The following is a 20,744-nucleotide window of genomic DNA, read 5'->3' as shown; positions in this document are numbered from 1 at the left end:
AGGGCCAGGAGGGCGCTCCCTTGGGCTCTGCTATTCATGCCTTGAGCCAGAACCCTGGAGGCACCTGCTCAGTCCAATGTACCCACACAGGAGTCCAGGGAAGGACGGGGCCGTCTCCCTCGAGAGCTCTGGTGGCAGCACGTCCCCCTGTCTTCAAGACTGCAGGTCCCTCTAGGAGTGAAAAACAGAGGGTCAGCATCGTCATTGACGAGTGTTCTCCATGACCAGTGAGGACAAGCCTGGCCTCAAGGGAGGAGGCTGCCCTGCTTCTCCTCACCGCCCAGAGAAGCCCATGCCCTCCTCTGGAACCTAGGACTTAGCACGGTGTTCCAAAGTTCAGGCTGGAGTCAGAACAGTTGGCTTTGTGACCCAGCAGGCTACAGAAGATCGTGTGCCCGCGACCCTGTGACTGACAGGACAGTTTGCCAAACCAGGCCAGGGCTGGAAGGGCCTCATGACGGAGCTCAAGCAGGACAGCGGACACCTCCGAGACCACGCAGGGGAGGGGAAGCCACTTCTAAGTCTCTCCAGGATGTCAGAGGAGTGATCCCAAATCAGGTCCACAACCAGGGACATCTCCTGCAGACTCCGTGGTCAGAGGTGGCAGATGACTAAGATGCCCTGCAGAGGGCGTCAAAGGCACCTGCCAGCCACCCCTCAGAGAGCAGGCTGCTTCCTGAGAGTGGTGAGAACTTATTCTAAAGCCTTTCAGGGAGCCAAAGCTCATGGACCGGCATTTCTCAGAGGGCCCCGAACACCCTGTGCATACAAATCACCAGGTCCTCACGCCCAGACCCCCAGGCAGACTGTCTGGAGGAGATCCTGTGGCAACAGCAGCCAGGGAGGGTCTTATGCATCCCAAGTTGGAGATCTGGTCGTTCCACTGTGCGGAGCCGCACTGGGTGACAGTCTGGGATCTGCTTAGACTCACTCTCACCCCCTTTATAACTTGGAAGCCCGAAGCAGGTTTCCTCCCGGTTATGCAAGGAGGGTCATGGTATCCGCCACCCGGGACCAGGCTCCGAAGGCCTCGCATGCCCTGCGGGGAGACGGCAAGCTGCTCACAGGCCCTTGCCACAGAGCAGAGGTGCTGGGACCAGAACCAGTCGTGGGCCTCCCCTTGAGCCCTGGGAACCAGGCATCTTCTCATTCGAAGCAGAAAAAAAAAAAATCAAGAGGGAAAACCAGGGGTCCAAGCCTGAGAGGCACCCTAGGCGTTTGGTATCCTCTCTTCCTCGATTATTTCAAATGAGAAAAGCATTTTGAAATGGTCTTTGACCCACAGGGACGGGAAGCAGGGTGGTGGGTACTTGGCTGGAGAAGTGGGGAGGGCTGTTAAAAGGGGACCAGGTTCACTTGGGGATGATGACAATGTTGTGTGACATAGAGGACACACGACATCGTCAATGTAAGAAATAACATGGTACTGTTCACCTTAAAATGGTTCATTCTGTGCTATGGAAATTTAACCTGAATTAGTCTTCAAAACTGATCCAAAGAGTAATATGAGACTCAGTCTGAGGCCAAGTCAGCAAATATTTGCCAGGTGCCCTGGAGGCCACGGCTTGGCCTTGCCTCCCTGCCTCCCGGCCTGCTCTGGAGGGCTGGGGTCACCCCCCACCTTCTACCATCACAGCAGGGCCTGTGTTCACTGGAAATTCCCATCCCCTGGTGCCCAGCAAGTCTCAGCTGCCTGGAGGCGCAGGGTTCTGCCTGCCTGCCCAGGGCCTGACGAGCCACTTACTGGCCAGGGCTCTCCTGCAGGCCCTTCCCACTTCTCTCCCAGGCAGACCCCCCAAGAAGCACAGCCTGGGCCCCGCACACTGGAGATTTCCATTCCATCCTGGCTCCCAGCAAGGGGCAGTCCTGTAGGGAGCGCCCAGAGCCCTCTGTGGCCAATTCCACGGTGTCCATGGTCACTCCACCACCCACCCTCTGTGGGTGCACACGGCACACTTGACTTGGCCCCACCCCAGAGAGGCTCCTTTGGGACTGCCCTTTTCCCTACTGGGTAAAGCAGTTCCATTCTTCTCGTCCCAGTTGGGGTCCCTCCTCAGTGTGCCAGGACCACATCTTACAAATGGCGTCAACCAAGGATTAGCCATGCTTGAGGACTGATGCCCTGAAGCCACCAAATCACCGCTTGCTGAGTCAGTAGCCACTGGCTCATCTGGCTCTCTACAGCAGAGCTGGGCCACGTGAGAACCCGTGCGGGCTGCCGGAGCCGGCACCCACCTCCATCTGCTCGTGAATCCAGTCCAGGAAGGAGGTGATGCGGGTGTAAACCCCGGGCTTGTTCACTTCGGCACAGCCAATGCCAAAGCTCGTGGCACCCACCAGCTTCCACAGCCTGCGCTCTTGGCACACCAGGGGCCCCCCACTGTCTCCCTGGATGGCAGGAAGGAGGCAAAAGTCAAGGGGACAGCACGAGTGCCCTGGCCATGGCACAGAATTCCCCCTTACAGCATCACATGCTCCGCAGGAGGATGGCTCTGTGTTCCCCACCAGCCCTTCTAGAAAGCATGCTGGCATTCCAAGAGCGTGGGCCCGAGGCCCCACGGGGGCAGCTTCCCTCCAGCTGTGTCTCCCACCAGGTCTGATACTGAGCCCATGAGGGTCAAGGGTGGCCAAGGGAGCTCTGGAGGGAAGTCTGCCTGGGCCAGACCCTCAGCATCCTGTGGTCCACCAGGCAGGATCAGAGTCCTGCCCACGGTGTCTTTGGGGGGCCCGGGTTCACTGGCTCCTACCTGCCTCCCTCTCTATTAGCCCCTCACACACTCAGAACTGGGCTGGGGGAAGGAGGGAAAGGCCCTCCCAAGTCCAGTGGCCTTGCAGACCCAGAGCACTGGGCAAACACCAGCCCCTGCCGCCAGGAAAGGCAAATATCTTAAGCAAATTTCTTCCCCACACTGTGTAAATTTGCTTTTCGTTCAGTCACAGGGCTGGTGGTGGCCTGTTTCACGTGCTGGGTCACTCCTGGACCCTTGCCCACTGCCACGACCCCAGGGCCGTCAGGAGCCCTTACCTGGCAGCTGTCTACACCACCTTTCAGGTAGCCAGCACAGAGCATGGAAGGGGAGATGATGCCTCCGTAGACATCCCTGTGGTTACAGAGCTTGTTGGAAATCAAGGGGACAGCTGCATGGTTCAGGACAGGGGACGCGTCACCTGCTTCAAAGCAAGAAGGGAATGTCCAGGGAGGAGGAGGCCCAGCTCAGATGCAGAGGGTGTGTGCTGGGGACTTGGGTGGTGGGGGACGAGGGGCAGGCTGCCCAGCTGCACCGGTGGTCATGGCCAGGGTCCGTGGGTGGCCAGCAGACTCACCTGCTGTGGACATCCCATGCCTAGAGCCTCACCCCCTCCTCAGTGGGCCGCAAGTCAAGGTCACTAATTTCCCTAAGGGGCCTGGAGTGAAGGAGGACATGGGGACAACTGAGCCAGGGTCCCCCCACCCCAGGGCCTGTCGTGGCCGACACACCAGCCAGTCCAGGTTCCAGGAAGGAAAATGAGATTCATGAAGGTCACCTACAGCATCTGGGCAGAGCCCTGCAGTGGTCAGCAGAAAAATGCCCTCCAAGAACATGCCCATCTCAGTCCCTGGAGCCTGTGACTAGTCACCGCACCTGACAAAAGGGACCTGGCAGGTGTGACACAGGTATGCACCATGACACCATCTGGGTTATGTGGGTGAACTCAGTGAAGTCGCAGGGCTTAACAGACTCAGAGGAGGTGTGGTGACGGAAGCAGAGGTCAGGACCACGGAGAGGCTGGAGAGCTCCTGGCCCTGGAGCAAGGGCAGAGCCCAGGAGGGGAAGGGGGAGCAGACTGTCCCCAGAGCCTCCGGAGGGAGCCAGGCCACCAACACTCTTCAGCCCACTGAGACCAACACTGGGCTCCTGACCTCCCTAATTGTAAGGTGAAAAGTCTCATTTTAAGCCACTAAGTTGGGGATCGTTTTTTTGCAGCAGCCACGGAAGACCAATACCCTGAGATGGGTCTGCCTGACCACTGACAGGGGTGGACCCCTCCACGAGAACTTGCCTCTTCACTGTGGAGTCCTGAGGCAAGAGGGTCCTTCCTCTCCACCCCTAGCAGACAAGCAGGGGTGTGTGGGTCTGTGCTCCTCAAACCCCACATCTTAATTGACCAAATTACATGGCTACATTATGTTCATGTACAAATATGAAACAAAAAATCCCACCATATGTGTAATTATATACACCAATAAAAGTCCACATCGTAAGTGCACAAGTGAGCGTCACCTGCGCTTTCTGTCTGCCCGGGTCCTCCCCACATCTCACCCTCAGTGGGACTGCCTAGTGCTGATGTCCGGCTGAGTAGCCATCTCCACCCACCCCACAGAGATTCCATGGGGTCAATCAAGTACTCTTTTCTGGGTACTCCAAATTCTTGAAGATGGCCCTGGCGAAGGGCAGGGTGGGAGGCTGAAGGTGGACCCCAGGCCTTGGGCCAGCTGGTTGTGAGAAACTGGGCAAGGGGTGCCCTCCCTTCTGCCTATGTCCTCACCCACACATGAGCACAGTGATAACACCCCTTGGGGCTGCTTGAAGGAGCAGGCAGACACACAGAGCTCCGTGCACACAACTCTGTGTGTGGGAGGAGCTTCCTGCACACAGGCGAAGCCCCTGGGACAGAGCCTGGCAGGGAGAGGGAGATGCGGGCTTGGTGGGAAGCTGAGCAGATGCACCAGGGAGAAGGGGGATCTCCTGCAGCCCCTCCTCTTCCCGGTCCCCTGTGATTCAATCCTTCTGGTGGGCTGGGTGGTCTGAGTGAGCGCTCCCAGGAGAGAGTGGGCATGGTTTGCTTTCCCTGCTCGGCTCCACAAGGCAGAGGCTGGTTCTGATGGAGCTGGGAGCCCCTGTGCAGGCCATGTTGGCAGACGGTTTGACTGAGTGGGTGGGTGGGCTTGAAACCAGTGAGCACCGTAAGGACCTTGAGCCAGGATGGACACCACTGGGGGTGCTGCTGGGAATGCTGGGTAAGCAAGGCCCAGGGACACTATGGACCTGGTAGGCTCCCGCGTGCCTTCCAGAGGGCAAACTCAGCTCACAGCTGTCTAACAGAAAACAGGGAGCTTGCTGCCCTTGGTTGAATTGGGCCACCCCAACATGCTACATGAAACCATGAAATCCAATGCTATTTGGAACTCAGTGTTTGCAAATGTAATGAGGGGAAGAATCTCAAGGCAGATCATCCTGCACTTAGGCAGGCCCTAGACCTAGTGATTGGAGTCCTTACAGGACAAAGGAGAAGGAGATCTGAGGCACAGCGACACAGGAACACCTTGTGGAGATGGAGACTGAACCTGGAGTGACACATCCATAAGCCAAGGAACACAGAGGGCAGTGGGTGCCACCAGACCCTCAAGAGACGCCTGGAGCAAATTTCCCTGCAGAGCCTGGGAAGGAAGCAGGCCTGCCCACACCCGACCTCCGACTTCTGGCCTCCAGAGATGTGAGACGTTCTGTTTCTGCAGTTATAAGCCAGTGGATTGCAGCCATTTGCCATGGCAACCACGGGAAACCGACACCACTCCTCCTAACAAGGAGCAGTTGATGGAGACCCTGCCGTGACCACACAGGCGCCCCACTCTTCTGAAGAAAGAGGCTGGGTTTATTCATCTGCTGCTTGCATTGTCTGCATGGCTACTTCTGCTGTTATCAGAGCAATAAGATCCCATCAGGTGGCTCTTTCTACTTGACCTTTGTAAGATGAAATATCACACCTTTCCAAAGTCCCACAGGCACAAGTTCTCCACCTGATACCCATCTCTGACTGCTCGGAGTCTCTTCCAGGCCGGCTCCACATGTTAATGGGTGGGAGGCGGAGGGGCGGGAGGGGGGCCCTGCTGATGTTCTCCCTGGAGTCTCATTTCTCCCCTGAGAACATCAGCCACCTCATGTAGTCCTCAGGCAGGTGGGACCATGTCTTGTGACCCACAGCCACGCAGCAGGGGGAGTGCATGACCCGCGACTGGCAGCTCTCTGCACCCCACAGGGACATCACATGGGGACCCTGGAGGGGCCCCTTCCCAGTCCCAAAGTTCTGAGCTCCTCAGCTCAGAATCTGATCACTGACCTCCGTCCTCCGTGGCCCCCCATCCGGACGTCCAGCACACTTTTCCATCAGGAAAGTTCTCCTCAGAGTTGGGCAGACAAACTGGTTGGATCATCTCTGTTTGAAGAGGAGGGAAATGGCCTCAGGTCAGTGAAGCACTGGTCACAGGAAACAACTGATCTCTGGGGGGGGGGGGGGGGGCAACTAGCTCAGAGTAGGGAGCCCACCCCACCCACCACCCAGAGCTCCCAAACTGGACAGCATGTGGGCCTAGAGGGGCAGCAGGGCTTTGCTGTGACATAGTAAGTAGTTCAGGCTCCGAGGGCTGAGCAGTGTCTGTCGCTACCACTCAGCTCTGCCTCTGGAGCATGGAAGTAGCCACTGGTGCTGGTCAGCAATGGGGCCATGCTCCAAGACAGTTTTATTTCCCCAAACAGGCAACAGGTGGAGTTGGGCCCCCTGGTCTGGATATCGGGTAGGTACTTTGCTTAGGGAGCACCACATCGTGGGCATTCCTGCCATTCCTGATGTGTCTAGTGGCAGCAAGCTTGCCTGCATGTGGGGCTGTGCCACCCAAGTCCTCCCACAGGGACAGTGCCCAAGTGCCCAGGGTTTGCAAGTGTATCCCAAGATGTGCTTCTCGGGGTGGGACAATAATGGAAAGGCTAAAAAGGAATGAGGAGATGTGTCTCGGTGTGCAGCAAACAATTCCCTTTGACTCTAGAAACATTTCTTTCCCCGTGTCCCATAGGCTCAAGAGGGGCACACAGATGCCACTGTGGGCAGACTTGGCTGCTCGGTGCAGCTCCTGTTTCAGAGAGGGGAGTCCACATGGTCATGACCCACCCGCCCTCCGAGCACCCATGGCCTTGGCAAGGGGATTTACTGGGGAGGCTCTAACCCAACACCCTTGAGAGTTCTATCAGGTGTGTCCTTTCCATCATTTTCAAAATGTCCCAGAGGCTGGACTTGACTCAAAGCAATAGGGCCTTTTGGAGCCTGCAGAACTCAGTAACTGGTAGGATGAGAACTCTTTTGAGAATTTCCAGGGAGCTGAGGATGCCTAGTACCTTGCCGCTGGTAAGGAGGTGGCAGGTCCTGCCACACCCACCAGGCAGCTCTGCATCTTAGAGACTGGGATCCTGTTCCTCTCCCTAGAGGCTCCAGGAAGAGGACCTCACACAGCAAGCTCCTGGACAGGCAAGTATGCTCTGTCCCTGCAGAAGGTGACTCTCTTCCACCACCTAGAGGCATCAGTTGCCCTGACCTGAAGAAGCTTTCTGCCACCAGATGGCACCAAACAGTCCACAGAGATTAGAGTAGCACCAGGAAGTCCCTGAAACTAAATCAGCGTTGGAAACATGGCCAGGCTACAGACGAAATCTAAAAAAAACCAACAGTCTGCTAAAATTGAAAATTTGTGTAGTCTCCTAACATAATGGCCATATTGTCCAGGACATAAGTGAACATTATTTATACCAAGAACTGTGAAAAGACAACCAACTCATGCAAACACACACATAAATCAGACACTGGAATTGTCTGGTAAAGATTAGGCAGCTTTCATAAACGTGATTCAACAAGCAATCACAAATTCTCTTGAAACAAATGAAGAGCAATGGAATGACAGAGAAACCCAGACGTACCACTGAAGGTGAGAGGCCCAGCCAGCTTCATCAGAGCAATGTCGTGGCCCAGCCTCTTTGGCTTGTACTTGCTGTGGTAGATGATCTTTTCCACCAAATGGGAGGGCTCTGGACTGTCCAGCAGAGAAACTAGACCCACTTGGATGGTCCATGACTTGGGGAGGTATAGGCTGAAATGAACAGACCCAGAGGAGAAGCACAGGAAAAACTCAATCATGCCACCCATTGATCTCAGTGTCCTGAGGGCCCAGGAGATGTGGGAGATGTCGTCAAGCAAGAGTTGGTCTAGCACCCTGCTCATTTGTGCCTGGCATCTGACCACGCTCTTATGCCCTGCAGAAATCAGGCCTGCAGCCTGGGTATATCCTAGATGGGCCTCACTCTGCACCACTGAGGACTTCTCTGCATTTGAGAACTAGTCTCAGCTTTGCTTGCTGGAAGGGACCTATCAGGGGCTAGTCTTCATCCCACAGCAACCAAAGCAGGAGGTAAAAATAGCAGGAGATTAGTCATTGCGTTGGGAAATCTTTTCTGTGGTTTTCTTGCCCTCTAGACTCCTGAGAGAAACTGCTCTGGGGCACTCGGTGTCCTGCACCCTGTCCCCACCTCGTGCTGCACTGTCTCACGTGGCAGTTATAACACAGTCTGTGGATGGAATTAGCTGCTCGAAGCCCTAGGGCCTTTGTTCAGGGGCTCTCCTTCTGCTGGGCCTCCTCCTCTTTCTTCCTTTCCTGCATGAGCTGCAGGTCTGCAACTCTTCAAATGAGCCTGAGTGGCCAGTCCCTCCCAGTCAGTGATGGTCGGTCCTTGGTGGGGAGGACAGGAACCCTCGACCTGGACAAGGCTTCGTGGTGACTGGTCTGTCTGCTCACCACCCAGCTCAGCCCACCCCACCTGACCCAGGACAGAACAGAGGTCAGGGAAGACCAGGAGGCCAGGCCACTCACTCGTAGACACAGTGTGCAGCAGTGACGATCCACAGGGGGGTGATGACGGAGCCCCCACACAAGTGGTACCCCTGGAACTGAAGGCTGACCTGCCAGGGCCACTGTGCCGGCGAGGACACGTTTCCACCCACGATGCGTGGGCTGTATCCTGTTCTCAGACCACAGACTGTGGAGGGAGAGAGGGGGCTGGGGAGACCCACAGGCTTTTCTAGGGCAAATGGAGTTGCCGCTCAGACTTGCTCCTCCCAACATTGTTGCCACACCTAGAGCTCACAGAGGTCCTCAGATGAGCACTGGGAGGAGGACCCTATCAGACCCCAGCAAGGGGAACTCTGCCTTCTGCCGGGAGCCAGCGGCAGCTCCCCTGGGCCTAGGCAACCCGTGTGTCCTCAAGGGGGGAGCGGCAGTGAGCCAGGCTCTCAGGATGTACACAGGGACCTAGGCCTGTCCACTGCTAAGAAGTCACCTGGGACTGTCTCCACACTTGACAGGTGAGCCTGGCCCTGGCCCCTCCTCCAGGATGGAGGGACACAGAGTTCCCACCTGGCACCTGGGAAGGAGGGCTTCAGAGCCGTCGTGGAAGGGGAAGGAGGAGGATGGAACATTACAAGCCCTGACTTCCGTTTGGTCCTCTGCCATCTGAAGCTCTTACCTGTGCATTTCAAGGTAACTGCATGACCCGAGGCACAGCCCTCCCTGAAATGGAAAAATTGGCAGGCTTTGAGATGTATGTCTGAGGCATATGAAATGGACATCTTTTTTATATTTTTAACTTAGTCTTGATGTAAAAGAAAACCAGGCCATGTGCGGTGGCCCACACTGTAATTCCAGCAACTCGAGAGGCTGAGGCAGGAGGATCACAAGTTCAAGGCCAGCCTCAGCAACTTAGCAAGGCCCAAAGCAATTTAGTGAAATTCTGTCTCAAAATAAAAAATAAACAGGCCTGGGAGTATGGCTCAGTGGTTAAGTGCCCCTGGGTTCAGTCTCCGAAATGAAAGAAAGAAAGAAAAATCAACTCTATTTGCCTTACTCTTGAATTAAATTTTGGTGTGTTTTAAAGAAAAAGCAAACCAGGGAGCAAGACTGCACACCTCCTCTAACCCTGGAGCATCGTGAAGTTGTCCCCGTGCTACTGTGTCCAAGTCTCGCGTGGCTCTGAGGACACACAGACCATCTGCACATGCCTGGTGTCATTGTGGGTCTATACCCCCAGTGTTTTCCACACCCTGGCCCTTGGGGACACAGAGGGCCCCCAGGGACAGCACTCCTGGCCGTCCAGGACTCTTTCAGCCTGGGGTCACACGCCTTAGTCAGGACTCCTCCCTGGAGCAGTGAGACGCTCTGGAAGAAGACAGGCCCCCCAGGCCCCACAGGTCCCCACTGGTGGGGACCAGGAATCTGCTTTCTCATAATGAGGGGAAAGGGGAGCCCGAGACCTTGGCAACTTTTCTGCCTTTAGAGCCCCAGCCTCACCATACAAGAGAAGCTAGCGTCACAAGGCTGAGGACATGGGACGTGAGGGAGGCCCTAGGTGCTGCTCACCCCAGGGTGGACAGGCGAGAGGTCTGTTTTCAGACAGAGGACATCCAGCCCAGGGGGTGGTCCCAGGCGTCAGGAGGAGAGGGTGGATCAGAACACCCGGCTGCGGCTTCCCCTCACCGTCCAACCTGGGACAGCCGGCAACCCCCTCACCTGCAGGTGACAGCTTGTTGCTAAGGACACCAGGTTGTCCTTCCCCGTGGGGAAGCATGCAAAGTAGGTGAGGGTGTTGAGGGACTTCGTAAGCAAGTTGCTTTCTTGATTTCTTATTTCCTACCTTTCTTCCTGTTTCCATTTCCCAAACAGCTGGAGTCCCTGCTGGTGACAGGCACAGCACTGCCTCGGTCACACAGGTCACTCCCCGACTGCATTTCCTTCCTTTCTCTGTTGGGCCGTACTGGCTCCTACACCCCGCTGCCGCACCTGCCCAGCCTGACCACCGCGGCCACCCTGCAGACTCGCTCCCGGAGCTGAGCCCAGCTTCACAAGCCAGACGAGGACTCAGCACCAGCGTGGGCCACCTACCTCACGTACACCGAGTGGTGTAGCAGGGTCACCTTGTCATCTGGCAAGAGGTGGTTGATGGACACAAAGTGCCCCCGGAACTGCTCCTCCAGAGCGCCCACCGGGAGGCTGTCTGAGCTCACGTAGCTGCACATCAGAGGCACAGACTCAGCAGGTCACAGGGGCTGAATTCTTCCCTCCACCAGCTCAGGGCTGGGGGGGGGGGGGCTTCGTTGTGTCCACCCCACACTGTCGGAAACTTCCTTTTGCTGGTAAAATAAACTGCACACACCTTAGAAGGCCCCGCAGACCCGGCCCAGGCCCTGCCCTCCTACCCTGGTCCAGCCACCAGAGGAAGGACGGCTTCCTGACACACCGTGTGGTCCCACCTCTGTCTGAAATGGCCTGTGCTTGGCCAGTCACTGGGGGGGCGGGGGCAGAGCCAGGTGTGGCCTTGCCAGGGGACCAACATGGGGCTGTCTGCTCAGAGCTGGCTGGGTTCCCTGCAGAGAGGGAGAGCAGTGACTCAGGGGCCCCAGGACCAAGAAAATGTGAGAGACATCAGAAGCAGGTGTCCTGGCAGGGACAGGAAAGGGGTGAGACAGAGAAGTCAGGCTGAGGGGCTCAGGGCAGAGCAGCTGCCTAGCACACAAGGCCCAGCACTGCAGGAGGGAGGGAGGGAGGGAGGGGGAGAGGGGAGGGGGGAGAGGGAGGGGATGGAGGGAAGAAGTGAAGGAGGGAGGGGGAAGAAAGAAAGGAAGAGGAGAGAGTTCAAGCATCTGAAGAGTCCCAGAGGAAAGTCGGTCTAGGGAATGAACCAGGCATGGGACAGGGGGCTGCTCGCTCTGCACTCTGCACACAGCAGCTCAGCCGGCAGGATGTCACACAGAGCAGGGAGTGACATGTCAGGAGGGCACACAGTTCAGTCAAGCCTGAGTCTGAGGAACACGTCCTGGAGCCTGCGTCCGTGACCTTGGCAGCCCTCCCAGGAGTGCTCAGACCACGGCAAGGGCAGAAGGCCCTGGCACCAAGGAGCATGCTATGGCTGGTCCCAAGAGAGCCTGAGTGCACAGGCAGCTTGATGGCGGGGACCTGTGACCTGCCGAGGGCCTCCAGGTGCCACAACTGGGGCCCACAACGGTTCAAAGCAGCAGCCACAGCAGGAGTCTCACAGCAGGCTGCTGGTGCCAGCCCCCTCCAGGCCTGAAGGCCACTCCCACAGCCCCCTGGAGCAGGACCACGCTGCCCCTGCCCTCAGGGAGGAAACCTGAGCTCTCTGGCTTGACGGGTCTGTTTATGTCTTTTGTTTATCACAAACATCTGCCATAGGATGTGGTAGAGCCGAGGCTCAAAGAAAGGTTTTCAAAGAGAAATAGGAAGAAGCGAGAATGCAGAAGTGAATCTGAGCAATGGGGGCGACAGATGGGCAGGACAGAGGGCAGGGAGCGTGGGGTGGGAGACACCACACAGGCGTGATCAGGGCTGCACGGGGAGGGAGGGGGCCGGGCTTCTTGGGGAGTGGGGGACAGTCCGGGGGGAGGAAGCAGGAAGAGGGGGGCTAAAGCAGGAAGACGCAGTAGCGGGAGCAGAAAGCGCTCCAGGAAGCTCTCCAGCTGCACGTGGGAGCATGTGTGTGTGTGTGTGTGTGTGCGCGCGCGTGGGGCGGGGGGAGAGGGGTGAACTTGTCCCCGCAGGTCTCTGAGCGTAGAGCCCGCGTAACTCTCCAAGGCAGATGTGGGAGCAACTGTAGCAGTGCTAGGGACACACGGGGTGTGAAACCAGGACTCTGTGGAAGGTCGGAGCTGCGAGGCAGAGGATCCCCTGCCCGTCTTTCTTCTGCCTGTAGCTAAACAGTGTAAACTGTACCTCACACCTCTGGCTTTTTAAGAGATGAGTGCTGCAGGGTTCTTGGGAAGAACACACAGACACTGAGGTGGCCACCAGGAGCAAGGAGGCCGCGTCCACCTCTGCCACCGGCTGTGGAGTGGGGAGCCAGAGCCATCCTTTTTCAACTCCAAAGCACTTGTTGCAAGCATCCGGGGTCCTGGCCTGACCCTGAGGACCCCACACGTGGTTTCCTGGGCGACTTCAGCGAGTCACTTGGGCTGTCTGGGCTGCTCCTCTAGAGATGCTGGCTCACAGCTAAGCAGAAGGGGCTCAGCTACCTGCGGTGACCTTCACTCTCGCTGCCTGGCCTGGGGTGGACACGCTCCTGAACTTACCTGGGGAACCCCAGCTGGGCACAGGCTACGTTCGCATAGTGTCCTTTCCAGCCGTCGGAGCACAGGGTCCTCCACGAAGCAGCTGTGAACACCTGCAGCACCGCGTTCTGACCGCTCACCCGGACTGGCCGTGGGGGAGGAAGGTCTGTGAGCGGCCATGCAGGCTGAGGCCTGGGCAGAGACGGCTCTAAGGCCAGCTCCAGCCCTCCCCCTCCACATCTGGCCTGCGGCTCACCCACAGCTGCCGCCCCCACAGAGCAGGGGCAGCCTTACTGTCGGCACCGAGGCCTCCTGGAGGCCTGGTCTCTGCTCCTGTAGCCTCCCCAGCTCCTCAGCCCTCCCTGGTCTCCCAACATCTCCAGGGCCTAGTGATAGCTAAATCCCAGCTGAGGATGGGCATGACCATGACTGAGGGAAGGCCTCAGGTGGGAGGGTCCGAGCTGGTCCTGCCGACCCCCTCCTGTTCCTGCAGTGAGCAGGCAGCACCTTACCACACCGAAATTCATCCTCCCCATCTCTGCAGTCAGAGACCCCGTCACATCGAGCTGTCAGTTCAATACACTTAAAGGAGGAGCGGCATCTGTACTTCCCAGAGCAGTCGAAGTGGACTGAGGAAAGGGAAGAGGGCAGGAATGTTAGCAAGCAGCTCTGTCAGTGCACCGCACTATCAACTGTCCACAGGCCACGTGGCGCTGACTAGCCCATTAATAATGAAACCTGGCTTGAAATTGCATCCTCCTCTGTGGCCTATTTCCTCCAGACCAGTTTTTGTGCTGAATTCCAGAGGGAGGGGCTGCACCCCACTTTGTCTTACTATGTGGCCAGGCCTTGGAAGCACACCTAAACATGAATTTAGACTCTGGAGGGTTCAAGGTCAAAGAAAACCACCTGGCAGTGGGCCAGCTAAGCCGGTAGCCCTGACAGAACTGCTGGGCCTCCCGGTTTTCTCTTAACTCTGGGCTGGGAGTGGATGGACTGTGGACCACGCGACCGAGCAGGTGGCATTGTAAACTGGTCTGTGATTCAGTGGTTGGAAGGAGAAGCTGAGAAATCGTTCCCTCCTACATACCCTTTCTCCAACGACCCACTTTCTCAAAAGCCACACGCACCTCTCTGTGAAAGTATCTGGAGAACCTGGCGTGGCCTGAATGCCCCCTTTGTCCCTCCCGCCCCCAGGGATTGTTTCATCAGCTGCCTCTGGACACTCCTCCCTGGCCGGCTCCTTGGTGACAAAGCTCCAAGCGTGGCCAACAGCTCCTGCGAGCCCCACCAGGCTTGGCATTCATGCAGGTAAACAGAGCCCCCAGTCAGCAAACCAAAGGGACAGCAGCGCCCAGTAGCTAAGGCTGAGGGCAGCAAGACCCTGGAGTGAGGAAGCACATGAAAGTGTAAGTGCTAGAAGGAGCATCCGAGAGCCTGCTGGATAATGGACGGTACTCACTGCCCAGACCAATGGCCAGCGCCAGGATCAACGCGATGATCCCCACGACGATGATTGGAACAAACTTCAAGGGCAGCAGAGACAAGATCTGGGCTGCCACCGCGTCTGCATCTGAAAACCAAGGGGGGCACAGAGCACCCAAGCAACAAAACTCAGAGTTTAGCCACTCATCCCCCCAGTGCAAAAGGCACCCCCAAGAAGGTGGCTTAATTAGAGAAAAGGCCACATTCTCTAGAAGTTCAGTGCTCCCCGGTCCCACTCCAGCTAGTCTGTCCATCCTGGACTGAAAGATGGAGTGAGGGTTAAATGGTGGACCAAGAAGGACAGGTTGACCTCCGCACCCCCAGGCCTCTGAATGCCCCCTTATTTGGGTTTTTATGTAGCAATCAACTCAAGATGCTGCCCAGGGGGTGGGCCTGACCCAATGTGACTGAAGTCCTACTAATGGGCAAGTCAGACACTGAGACAGACACACATAGAGGAGGATGGCAGGGAGGGACACAGGGAGCAGCTGGGGCAGAGGACAGCATGATGTGCCCGGAAGTCAAGGAATGCAGGAGGTTGCCAGAAGTGGCCAGAAGCTGGGAGCGGCAAGGGAGGGCCCAACAGGTTCCCAAGGAGGCACCCTGCTGCTGTCCTGGGTTGGCCCCCAGAAGGGAGACAATGAATTCAGGCTATTTTAAGTCACCCAGGTTTTGGTCCTTGGGTTCCATAGCCCCAGGACACTGGTTCAGAGGGAGAAGGAGCCCCAGGTCCCAAGGATGTGTCTCTATAGAAGAGGACAATGTGTAAATCCTAGACAGGGTCCTTGAGGCAGACTCCCAGAGAGTCCCCAAGGCAGGACAGGGACACACTTTTCCATGTTCTTGCACAGACACCGACATCCTCTGTTCTTGATCGTCTCTCCAAGGATGTGTGTGGAGCAAGTGGCCTTGGGAAACAGAGACAGCATGTCCCTCAGGGCAAGGACCGGTTTGCTCACTGCCCAGTTTGATAAATTAAATGTCTTTTTCCAGAGCAAAGTTCACACAGTTCAGCTTGCAGCCCGTTACAAATATCAGGGTGCCCTTAACTACAGGTCCTCCAGCTGTGACACAAACCTCCCGCATGCGCAGTATACACCTGGCTGCTCCCCAACTCTGGAGCCGAGAGTGGTGACCGGAGCAGCAGGCACAGACTGGATGCTCAAGCCACCCGCTGTGCTGAGTCATGTGTCCCTGTCTCCAACACAGGACTCTCTTGTCTCTGTGGCAGGCCAACCTGTTAGCTTGTGAGAGGGTAAAACTTCAGACCCTTCACAGGTCTTGCCCACGGAACCAGGCAGATTTGGTGGAAAAGTAAATGTAAAGAGCACTGAGATACCCAGAAGTGCCCGCCTCTCGGGGACACCAAGAGTATTTCCACTGTCGCTCCTCCTATCAGGAAGAGCAGGTCATTCCACACAAATTATCTCATAGCTCTGCTGATGTCATGTTCATTAACTACGAGGAAGGAAGGAACCCCAAAGGGAAGAGAGCCTGTGGAAGATCACGCCCTGCCCGGCGGGGTGTGGGGAGACTCGCACCTGCCCCCCTCTCCTAGTCTTGGAGATGGAGACGTGGAATGGGGAACTTGCCCAGGGGAGACCTGGACAGACCTCCCTGCCTGCATCAGGAACCACAGCTTCACCCCCAGCAACAGAGTGTGATTAAAAATGGTCAGTATCACCTCAGGCAGCTGAAGACAGAATTCAAAGACAAAAATGGTAAAAAATAAATAAAATGGGAGGGAAAAGAGGAAGCAGAAGGAAAGGGTAAGAGGGGATAGAGAAGTAGAAGGCAGATGATCATCACCCACTCAGAGACTAGAAATGAACAGCAAGTGCTTTGTGTTTGGCCTGAATGGGCTGAGCAGCTTGTTCTTGGCTATATCCCCAGTGTCTTGAACAGCAGCATTTGATAAATACTCATTAGATGTGTGTATGGAAGGATTGATGGATGGATGGATGGATGGATGGATGGATGGATGGACCCATTCACAATAGCCTCAAAAATATATATATACTTGGGAATCAATCTAACAAAAAAGGTGAAAGACCTCTACAATGAAAACTACAGAACACTAAAGAAAGAAATTAAAGAAGATCTCCCATGCTCTTGGATAGGCAGAATTAATATAGTTAAAATGGCCATCCTACCAAAACTGTGTATAGATTTCATGCAATCCCTATTAAAATCCCAATGACATTCTTCATACATCTAGAAAATTCAATCATGAAATTCATTTGAAAAAATAAGAGGCCCAGAATAGGCAAAGCAATTCTCAGCAAGAAAAGTAAAGCAGGAGGTATCACAATCCCATAACCTGAACTATACTACAGAGCAATAGTAACAAAAACAGCATGGTATTGACACCAAAACATACACGCAGACCAATAGTACAGAATAAAAGACAGAGACAAACCCACATAAAAATGGTTATCTCATAGTAGACCAAGGCACCAAAAACATACATTGGAAATAAGATAGCTTCTTCAAAAATGGTGCTGGGAAAACTGGAAATCCATATGTAGCAAAGTGAAATTAAACCCTATCTCTCACCCTGAACAAAATCAATTCAAAGTGGATCAAAGACTTAGGCACTAGAACAGAGACCCTGTGCCTAACAGAAGAAAAAGTAGCCCAAATCTTCACCATGTCGGCTTAGGACCTGACTTCTTTAATAAGACTCTTAAGGTACAAGAAGTAAAATCAAGAATCAATAAATAGAATGGATTCAAGCTAAAAAGCTTCTTCTTAACAAAGGAAACCATAAGATAGTGAGAGAACCTACAGATTGGGAGAAAATCTTTACCACATGCACCTCCGATAGAGCACTAAGCTCCAGAATATATAAAGAACAAAAAAACTTAACACCAAAAAAACAGGTAACCCAATCAATAAATAGGCCAAGGAATTGAACTTCTTCTCAGAAGATGATATATAATCAATCAACAAATATATGAAAAATGCTCAACATCTCTAGCAATTAGAGAAATGCAAATCAAAAGTACTCTAAGATTCCATCTCACTCCAGTCAGAATGGCAATTATCAAGAATACATGCAATAATAAGTGTTGGCGAGGATGTGGGGAAAAGGTTCACTCATACACTGCTGGTGGGACTGAAAATTGGTGCAACCACTATGGAAAGCAGTATGGAGAGTCCTCAAAGAACTTGGAATGGAACCACCATTTGACCCAACTATCTCACTCCTTGATTCATACCCAAAGGACTTAAAATGAGCATACTACAGTGACTCAGCCACATCAATGTTTATATCAGCTCAGTTCACAGTAGCTAAACTATGGAACCAACCCAGGTGACCTTCAACAGATGAATGGATAAAGAAAATGTGCTATATACAAAATTAAATATTACTCAGCCTTAAAGAAGAATGAAATTATGGCATTTGCAGATAAGCGGATGGGACTAGAGAACATCATGCTAAGTGAAATAAGCCAATCCCCCAAACCAAAAGCTGAATGTTTTCTCTGATAAGCAGATGCTGATCCATAGTGGGGCAGGGGGAGAGGGTAGGGAAGAGTGAAGGAACTTTGGCTTGTGCAGAGGCGAGGGAGGGGAGGGGTGGCAGTGGGGAGGGGAAGGACCGTAGAATGAGACAGACTTTGTTACCCTACATACCTGTGAGAGTGCACTACTGGAGTGACTGACCATGCACAGCCAGATGATGGAGAAGATGTATTCCTTTGTGTACAGTGTGTCAAAATGCATTCTGCTGTCCTGTATAACTAATTAGATCATTTTTTTTTAAATTCAAAAAAAAAAGAATGAATGGGTGGATGGATGGATGGATGAGTGGGTGGGTGGGTGGACGGGTGAGAGGATGTGTGGATGGATGGATGAGTGGATGGGTGAGTAGGTGGGTGAAAGGATGAGTGGGTGGTTGGGTGGATGGGTGGGTGGATGGGTAGGTGGGTGAATGGGTGGATGGGTAGGTGAATGACATGTTGATAATGGAAACAGTTTTAACATAATATGGGAGGCCAATCCCTTTCAGGGTGACACATCTAAGACTTTGAGCCAGCAGGGGTTTCTCTTTACCCTCATCCCACCCCCAGAAGGAGTCTGCTCCAAATCCACTAATCTCTACTGAGACGTCCACCATTAAAAGAGTCTGCAGGAACCCCAAGTGTGACCTGCTGTGTGTATGTTTAGATTTAGAAATTGACTCCCAGTGTGGGATCAAGACGGACACCGAGGGGGAGACTGCATCAGCCCCCGTTTGCCGGCAGTTCCTCTGCCTCCAAGGTGCTGTGGAGCTGCGGCAGCCCCACCCCACCCTGTATGTCCTGGGGACAGGACCAGAGTGAAAAGCCAAAAGCCTCTCTGTAAGAGGGGTGCAAATGGTCTCTGGGAAGGAGCCCCTGGCCGCTAGCAGAGCCACAGCCTCCACCCTGTGCTCAGCAGGGAGCGCGGCATGCTGGCCTCCCTGTGCTGAAAGGGAGAGAGGTGCCCGAAAGCTGGTGAACTGGTGCCCCAGCCCTTCTCCTCCTAGGAATCCATCCAACCTGTCATCCTAGACCCAGGCAAAGTCTGCCTGTAAGACCCCGAGAAGAGCACCATGTATCATATTGGCACATGGGGACAGCCTGAGCCTCCGACGGAGGGAAACCGGAATGAGAAATGGCAAAAGCCTGTGGAAGAACACGCAGAGAAACTTCAGTGACACAGAAAAGGGTCGGCGGACTTCCGTCAGGACCAAATGCAGACACTTCAAACTTGATGGGCATTTGCCTGACCTACCACTCACTCCCCTGTCCTGGCTGGAAGGCAGTCAGAGGCAGAGTTCTCTGGAAGGACGGGGGGCCACGGCTACTCAGGACTTCCTGGAGGCCTACGAGGCTTTCTGGCCAGGATCTGACCCCTCCAGGATTGACCAGGACAGCTGTGGAGCCCCCGTCTCCAAAAGCCTCCCACCAGAGAGGTAGCGCCTGCCTCTAGCAAGTCAGCAAGCGGCTGAAGGAGACAGTCCCTCCTGGTCCCCCTTCTCTCTGGGACCCGGCAGCCCTGGGAAAGGCAGGCAGCCGGCTGTCAGACATGCGGACGTAAGGAGAGACTCTCGGCCATAGTCGTCGTCTTTCTGTGAGCACCACAGCCTCTCACCTGGTTCCACCTACCTGGCACAACAGGACTTATTTTCAGATCATCAAGGCCAAAGAGTGACCGGAAGGAGAAGGGGGCCTCGGTGGCCGGTGGGTCGTTTTCCCCCATGGTGACTATCTCAGGGCCTCTGAGGTTTGGCTCCACCTCCACCTCCACCTCCTTTAGCCGAGGAGAACAGAGACATCATTCCCCATCCGTAGCTCCACTGTCAGAAGTATCTTTGTCACATTTCAAATCTGATCCTGATCAATTCCACATCTGGGTTTTTGTTGTTGTTGTTTATTCTGAACCACAGAGAAGCTATTTTTGCCACAGAGTTGAAAAAAAGAGCAAAAAAACTTGATTCCCGTACGACAGTGGCTTTCCCACTGCCCTTTTAACCTGCCTGGCATCAATCGAAAGGCTCTTGGGGAGAGATGTCCCTTGGTCATTAGCAGTCCCGTGTTGCTGTGCCTCAGCTGAGAAGCTACTTTCAAAGTCGTTCTGACTGTCTTCACCCACCCCCATGAGCAGACCCCTGGGCCCTGTGACACTCCTGCCACAAACAACAAGTTTCCACACTCACATGAGGTCCCGTCCCCAAAGGTAGCCAGCCCCAGGGAAGGGCGCCCGCCACCGTGTTAGCAGCAGCGCGGTGTCCCCAAACACGCCCTTTCCTGGCTCCCACAGATGTGACCTAGTTAAGGATGGGAGATGGGAGCATTCAGGGCCTCTGGGGCCCAGTGCTCCCCACAGAGCCAGGCAGCCAGGAGCTCTGGCCTCGGTCACACCTGGGCAGCCACACCTGCTCTTCTCCAAGAGAACGCCGTGGCAAGGACAGGAGGGCTGAGGCCCATCTCAGTCACTCCCCGACTCCAGGAGAGCCCAGGAGCCAGGAAACGGCAGAGCACACAGGTAGATAAATGGCAGGCCTCTCTCCCGGTGTCGGGTGTGGGCTGGCGAGGAACCTTGCCCCAGAGCTGAGACCGGAGAACCCACAGGCTTGCAAACGGGGGCCTTTGATCTGCCCTCCCTTCCTTCCTCGCTGCCCGTTCTGACGTTGAAATTCCAAAGGGAGCCACCGGCCACGCACAGCGAGCCTGGCTCCACAGGGTCTGACACACGCTAAGAGTTGCGGGCCAAACAACTTCCCTGCATCGCGGGAGCGACCTGGAGGAATATCTTAGAAAATTAACCAGCTCGCGCGCGGCGGAGCTCGGCTTTGCTTCTTGCTGATGCTTCTG

The 20,744-nt window shown here is 55.0% G+C and overlaps 1 protein-coding gene across 1 annotated transcript; it reads right to left on the bottom strand.

Annotated features, from left to right (window-relative positions):
• Positions 1-70: 70 nt before the first annotated feature.
• On the bottom strand, positions 71-20,187 carry Tmprss3 (transmembrane serine protease 3). The gene is made up of 13 exons (XM_027929158.2): positions 20,087-20,187; positions 19,536-19,680; positions 14,378-14,488; positions 13,428-13,544; positions 12,937-13,060; positions 10,736-10,861; positions 9,324-9,367; positions 8,672-8,837; positions 7,725-7,894; positions 6,100-6,195; positions 3,026-3,168; positions 2,236-2,388; positions 71-171 (listed from the first exon to the last, which is right to left on the bottom strand). Exons 2-13 carry the CDS (start codon positions 19,627-19,629, stop codon positions 154-156), a joined length of 1,362 nt encoding a protein of 453 aa, XP_027784959.1. The 5' UTR covers positions 19,630-19,680; positions 20,087-20,187; the 3' UTR covers positions 71-153.
• Between the last annotated feature and the right edge of the window lie 557 nt (positions 20,188-20,744).

The sequence above is a fragment of the Marmota flaviventris genome, chromosome 8, assembly GCF_047511675.1.
Source record: "Marmota flaviventris isolate mMarFla1 chromosome 8, mMarFla1.hap1, whole genome shotgun sequence".
NCBI lineage: Eukaryota > Metazoa > Chordata > Mammalia > Rodentia > Sciuridae > Marmota > Marmota flaviventris.
The sequence above is the reverse complement of the archived record's forward strand: the minus strand, read 5'-3'. Positions and strand labels throughout refer to the sequence as shown.

Coding starts and splice junctions, on each gene's coding strand:
- Tmprss3 (XM_027929158.2), bottom strand. CDS start 19,629: ATGGGGGAAAACGACCCACCGGCCACCGAGGCCCCCTTCTCCTTCCGG. Junction 8,838..9,323: donor AGTTACCTTGAAATGCACAG/GTAAGAGCTTCA, acceptor CTCCCTCCACAG/TCTGTGGTCTGAGAACAGGA. Junction 7,895..8,671: donor GCTGCACACTGTGTCTACGA/GTGAGTGGCCTG, acceptor TGTTCATTTCAG/CCTATACCTCCCCAAGTCAT.